The 6,878-nt window shown below is 52.2% G+C and overlaps 1 protein-coding gene across 1 annotated transcript; it reads left to right on the forward strand.

Annotated features, from left to right (window-relative positions):
• Window positions 1–5,930: 5,930 nt before the first annotated feature.
• Window positions 5,931–6,878, forward strand: LOC102455262 (olfactory receptor 52E4-like). Its single transcript, XM_006111278.2, has one exon. The coding sequence runs from the start codon at window positions 5,931–5,933 to the stop codon at window positions 6,876–6,878; it is 948 nt and encodes a 315-aa protein (XP_006111340.2).

Here is a 6,878-nt window from a genome sequence, read left to right on the forward strand (position 1 = left end):
GGGTGTTTGTGGGAGGGGGAGGGCTGTTTTGTTTCTTTGTTTGTCTCCTTTTGTAGGTTGTAAGGGCCATTAACACCATCTTGATGCGCAGGATCATCTACCTGGGTGACCTGGACTCCATTGTCACCAGATTTGCTGCCCGGGGCTTTCCCAACTCCGGAGGGAGAGGAGGGGGGCTATTGATGGAACCCACATCCCCATCCGGGCCCTCGACCACTGTCAAGTGCATCACATAATCCGACAGAGATACTTTTCTATGGTCCTGCAGGCCGTGACTGACCACTGTGCACAGTTCAGAGACATTTTTGTTGGCTGGTCGGGGAAGTCGCACGATAGCTGTGTCTTCCCCAACTCCAGCCTCTACCACAAGCTGGACGCTGGCACATTCTTCCCCAAGTGCAGCATCAGTGTCAGGGACAATGAGATGCCACTGTGCATTGTGGGGGATGCGGCCTAACCTTTCATGCCATGGCTTATGAATCCATACACTGGACACCTAGACCCAAGTAAGGACCGGTTCAATGGTCGCCAATTCAGGATTCACATGCAGGCAGAATGCGTTTTTGGGCAGTTGAAGGTGTGGTTCAGATGCCTTCTGACCCACCTCAACGTGGGGGAGCAGAACACCCTCCCCTCCCTGGTGATCTCCACATGTTGTTTGCGCCACAACATGGTGGAAAGGAAGAGGGAGGCCTTTCTTACAGGGTGGGGGACAGAGGCTGGCCGGGAGGGACAGGCATTTGAGCAGCCGCACACAGCTGCCATCCACCAGGCCCATCAGGTGTGGTTGTGTTAGAGAAAAGAAACTGCCCCCCAGTAAAAAAGTTTGGCCAGGCCGCTCTTGACTCCTTGAGAGAACCGGCCGCACCCTTCCTGCATACCATTGCCTTTAGAAAAGGGGAAGGTGTGAAAAGGGGAAAATAGCCTGACTCTCCCACCCATCACCTTGGCGTGAGAACTGCGGGGCTTACCTGGTCGCATGAAACCTGCAGAGTTTCGGCCCAACCCCTGGGACACAGGCCCCCCCACTTGGTGACCATTGGGCAATATATGGTAATATGCAAGCACAGGAAAGCGATGTGCAGATTTGGGGATAAATACCCATGGCACAGTTTGCTCTAGGAGGTCTTCGCAACACACGTACCACCGTGCGTGTGCCCTCTCGTATACTTCAAAGCGCTGCCGGCCTGATCAACCGACCAGCCACCTCCCCAGACTCTCGGGCGTAACCAAGGCCTTCACAACCGAACCGATATCTGTGAAATGTTCTGTGTGCTGTGTAAATTGGTATGTATGATTTGATTTTTTCCTGTTGTATAAGCTTAGTGTTGTAGTTGTTTTTGGGTAGTACATAAGAGTTTGTAGTTATCAGGGGAACGGGGCCAGTCCTGGGAGGGGAGCGGGGCCAGGCCTGGGAGGGGAACGGGGCCAGTCCTGGGAGGGGAGCGGGGCCAGGCCTGGGAGGGGAACGGGGCCAGTCCTGGGAGGGGAACGGGGCCAGTCCTGGGAGGGAAGCGGGGCCAGGCATGGGAGGGGAATGGGGCCAGGCCTGGGAGGGGAGTGGGGTCAGGCATGGGAGGAGGAGCAGGGACTGGAGCAGGGACTGGGACTGACACCCGGAAGGTCAGGAGCTCCTGGACACACACATGTTGTGGCCCTGCTGCAGCAGCTCATCCCAGACCTCCTGGGTCAGTGTCTGCTGCATGACGGACACCTGCTCTCTCATGAGCTCCTCCTCGACCCTCCGATGTCTATGACTCTCCTGGTTGGGCGGCTAGCTGGGTGCTGTCGATCACCCCACAGTCACGGCTGGTCCAGCTGGGGAGAATAAAGAGACATGATCAGTCATCCCTGGAGACACTGTCCCTGAGGCCTTGCCCTAATCTGAGAGCTGAGAGCAAGAGTTCTCAAGTCAGAGGAAGGTGATGAACTAGGACCAAGGCCATGTGTGGCCTGGTCAGCAGGTCCTGCCTTACAGGGGCCCAGAGGTCCCCAGAGAACCATGCTCCCCATCTCCCCTCGCCCCCATCACAGGGACAAGCCGGCAAGGGAAGTGTCCGGCCACATTGGGGCCACACACACACCTGCACCTGGCAGCGCTGTCCCCGGGAGCAGGTTCTGCCTCAAGTGTGCACGCCTGCCCATGTACCGTGTGTGGTATTGCAGAGTCTGTGCGTGGGCATGATTGTACCCTTGTCCCCAGACTCCTTCCAGCAGTGGCTGGGGGTGGAAAGGCATCTCCCATGGGGGTCAGAAGTGTGGGCCGCCTTCCTAGAGCCTGTGAGCAAGAGCCCAGGGATGCTCCGGGGCTGCCTCCTGGGTCTTTGTGGCACAGACTGGCGCTGCACATACATCCACATGCACTGACTGCAGCATGAGGCCGAGAAGGCCGAGTGACGATCACACCCCAACCCCTTAGCACCCGCCACCCCAACCCCGTTGGGGTGGAAAACTACTCGGAGGAGGGGGAAGGCTCAGGCTGCCTCTTCCCAGTGGGATCGCCAGCCTCGCCAGCTCCCTGGGCAAGGCAGAGAGTGGGTGGGGGTTGGGAGGTTGCCCTGTGCCCCCAGAAGGGGTGGGGCTATGGGCAGAAGGGGAGGGGTCAGCTCAGTGCCTTCCGGAATGCCTCGCCCCAGCCCTCCATGATTTCCGGAGCTTTCTGTGCAGCCATCTGGCAGCGATTTTAAGGGCCTGGGCCTCTGGCTGCTGTCGGGAGCTCCGGGTCCATTTATATCAGCAGGTTCTAGTTAAACTGTCCCCCTTCCATTCCCTCCTCCTGCCTCTTCCTGCCTGTCCTCAACATCACGCCCCACAAACACTCCCTGCCACTATGTCCCGGAGCAGGAGTCCATTTCCCCCTTGGCATGAGGGAGGGACTGGGGCTACAGCAGGGAAGTCAGGGTGCCTGGGTTCCCTCTGCCATCTTGGCATCCCGTCTCCATCTGACTGGCTAATTCATGTCCCCCCATGTCTCAGTTTGCCTCTCTGTACAACGGGGATGTGAGCAAAGCCGCTTTCCTTGCTAGGGGTTGTGAAGACCCTACGGTGGAAGATGCGGCCCAGTGTAATGGTAGCTACCATTGAGCAATACCATTTGTGGATCCACTGTTGGAAGCTCGTATGTCTGGGGAAGGCTCTCTTCTCTCCCTGCAATCAGCTTTCTCCACGTCTGTCTGTCCACAGTCAGTCCCCTGGGGCAACTGGCATTGGCCACTGTCGGCAGACACAACAATGGGCTGGATGGACCTTTGGACTGACCCAGTCTGGCCGTTCTTCTGTTCCATCCATTCCAGGCATGCACGGGGGATCCAACTCTCTGGAGATCCAGCCATTATCCTACGTTTTTCCTCCTAATCAGCTACAACTGATGAATACACACAAACGCACAGAGCAGCCAATTCCTCCCTGACTCCGCCCAGAGCCCGAGTTCTCCTCTCCCTTTAGGGACTTGCCTTAACTGCTGTTTACTCCTAGAGCTGTATAAATAGCCCAGAAGAGGGACCACGCTGCTCTCCAGGCTGCTTCCATGCAGATGCCTCTTCTCCGTGACAGGTTGAGAAAACCGTGAGCAGATTGCAGTACTGTGAATGGTGCACACCACTATGTCGGCTTGCGGCGCGGGAGTATTCAGTGGATGCTGGGGTGAGAGGTGCATGGGAAACAGCAGCCTGATGGGGATTCCTAGGAAAGGCCCTTATGTCCACAAACTCACAGATAGCTGTTTCTTGTTCGACAAGACCAGGGAAATATCTTTCTCCCTCCCTCTCTCTCTCTCTCTCTCTCTCTCTCTCTCTCTTTTTGATCTATTTCTTCCTGATTGCACACTGCTTATTCCGAAAGATAGATATCATCAACTCATAGTCAACCTGTGGAACTCATTTCCAGAGGATGTGGTGAAGGTTAGGGCTTTAAAAGGGTTCACAAAAGAGTTAGATCGATTCATGGAAGTTAGGTCCATCAGTGGCTATTAGCAGGGCTCGCCGAACTGCGGCGAGCCCCGCTCACTAGCCGTGATGTCCAGCGATCTGCCCATGCGCAGATCGTTCTGTGCATGTGCAGATCGCAGGAACCCGGCTCTTCCAGGTTGCAATCTACTCGCCACGAGCGATTAGATTGCATTATTTATCAAGTCCTGGTTATTAGCCACGATGGGTAACAACCGTGTCTCTAGCCTCTGTTTGTGTGGAAACGGGTGACAGGGGAGGGATCACGTAAGAATTACCTTTTTTCTTCCCTCCCTCTGGGGCATCTGGTATTGGCCACTATTGGCAGGCAGGAGACTGGGCTAGATGGACCGTTGGTTTGACGCAGTCTGGCCGTTCTTATGTTCTTATGAATGAGACGTCTAGTTGATCGGTCAGTTTGTACCTGTGCTGTGCATAGCTCTGCAGTGCCCTGTAAATGTAATTTAACATCCTCTTTGACTTCTAATGGATTGGAAACTATTTCATCACAGTGCACCCCATGCTACTTCCTTGGAAATGCAGGAATATTTCTTGAAGGCCTTTACAGTTTCTGCCACATGAAAAACTTTTTTTTCTCCTCGTAGGAATTAGTCTGCAGCATGTCGAGGTTTTATTTTATCTTTAATGTATGTAATAACCCACATTGTGGAATCCTGACTCCTACCACACAGGGGGTTTCCCCTATTTTTTTCATGTCATTTATCTATTGTCAGAACTTCCAATAGGCAAGGGCACCATTTGGGAAGGGCGGGAACAGGCAGTAGCCATGCATAGCGGGAAGCGGCTTGCTTCTCTTTCCATTCCCCTGATGATAAAGGAGTGAGGGGAAGGTACTTGGATCCCGTGCATGCCTTTCTCTGCTGGTGGTGAAGGGAGCAGGCAGAAGAGTAATTCCCAGAATCCAAGTACTTTCCTCTCTCTCCCTGATTATCAGAGGAATGGGAAGAGAAGCAAGCCACATCCCAGTACACACGGCTGATGCCCGCTGACTGTCCCAAAATGGCGCCCTTGCCGACAAGTGTTGCTTGCTCTCTATTTTCCCTCCTTTGTCATGTATATTGCTTTCCTTCCACTTTACTGCTGCCTTCACATTGCCACCGAAAAAGATTTTTAGCTAAAATTGAGTATTTCCTTCATTGTGGAATTGAGGATTTTTAGCAATCTGATCAACTCTTCTGAAGAAGTTCCAGTTTTTATTCCTATTTCTGTAAACTTTTTCTCTCAGTCAGTTTTGTTCATAATTTACCTCAGCTTTGGGGAAATCGCCCTTTGGAAGCAATAAGTCTCTACAGGAACTGCTGGTTGGGAATTGTGCTCTGTCTATTTGAATACAGTCACGTTTATTCTTTTGTTCTTCTTCTTCATATATCCCCTCATCTCTTTCTTCTCTCAACTAAATGCTCGCAGACATTACGGTCTGTCTGAAGTAGGGAGCCTCCCCCATTCCAAGAACCTCTTTGAACAATCCCTTTTATCTCTGCTCAGCCCTTTGTAGATGCTTGATGATTACCATATCTTTAACCCCAGGTGAGTGACAATGTACTTGGGACTCTCCTTACAGCATTGACTTTCTAGACCATAATCTTTGATATAAGGGCCAAAAAAGGATAACCAGAGGCCACAGTCTAGTTTCCGTTAAGGTTTTCAAAGCTGTGATGTGCAGGAATTGCTGACACACAAAACACCATCAAATACGGATTTGGCATCAATAGTGTCAATCCTTCATATTTCACTCCTCTGAATAATGAAAATGTAATTTTTAAGGGGGTGAAGAGAGACCAATCTCCTTTCCCCATGGGAACATGTATAGTCTCATACTAACATTACCTTTCCATCCAGGCATGTCTGTATTTCTACTGCGACCATCACCGTAGATCCAGGGCACGCTCAAGAAGTCAGGGGAACATATGGTACATTCCAGAGACATTGTTGTGCCTCAGAGTTCAAGACCTTCTCCCCTGCTCCATGTCAGATTCAAACACAACCAACTTCACCAGCCCCTCCTCTTTCATCCTGCTGGGAATTCCTGGCCTGGAGACGGCCCATGTCTGGATCTCCATCCCTTTCTGCATCATTTATGCCATAGCCATCTTGGGGAACATTGCCATCCTGTTCATTGTGAAGAGGGAGCCAAGCCTCCATGAGCCCATGTACTATTTCCTCTGCATGCTGGCCACCACCTACCTGGTGCTGTCTACATCCATCCTGCCTAAAATGTTGGCAATCTTCTGGTTCAATTCCAGGGAGATCCCTTTCAATGCCTGCCTCATGCAAATGTACTTCATTCACTGCTTCACTGCGTTAGAGTCAGGGATCTTTTCGGCCATGGCTTTGGATCGTTATGTGGCCATCTGCCACCCCCTGAGACATTCGACCATCCTGGCGAATCCTGTGGTGGCCAAGATTGGTTTGGCAGTGATGTTTCGCGGCTGCACATTCACGATGCCTTTTCCCTTCCTGTCAAAGAGGTTGCCGTACTGCAGAACCAACATCATCTTCCACTCCTACTGTGAGCACATCGGTGTGGCAAAGCTAGCCTGTGCTGACATACGTGTCAATAGTTACTATGGTCTGTTTGTGATCTTCTCTGTGATGGGTGTGGATATCATTTTCATCACTGCGTCCTATGTTCTAATCGTCGGGACCATCTTCAGCCTCCCCACAAAGGACACCCGACTCAAGACTTTTGGGACATGTGGGTCCCACCTATGTGCCATTTTATCCTTTTACATCCCTTCTCTTTTCTCCTTTCTCGCACACCGATTTGCCCAGAATGTGCCCCTGAACTTCCACATTCTCCTTGCCAACGTGTACCTCCTGGTGCCTCCTATGCTGAACCCCATCATCTACGGGGTGAAGACCAAACAGATCCGGGATAAGCTGCTCCATCTCTTCACTCGTAAAGGGACATAA

The sequence above is a fragment of the Pelodiscus sinensis genome, chromosome 1 (assembly GCF_049634645.1).
Source record: "Pelodiscus sinensis isolate JC-2024 chromosome 1, ASM4963464v1, whole genome shotgun sequence".
NCBI classification, from domain to species: Eukaryota; Metazoa; Chordata; order Testudines; family Trionychidae; genus Pelodiscus; species Pelodiscus sinensis.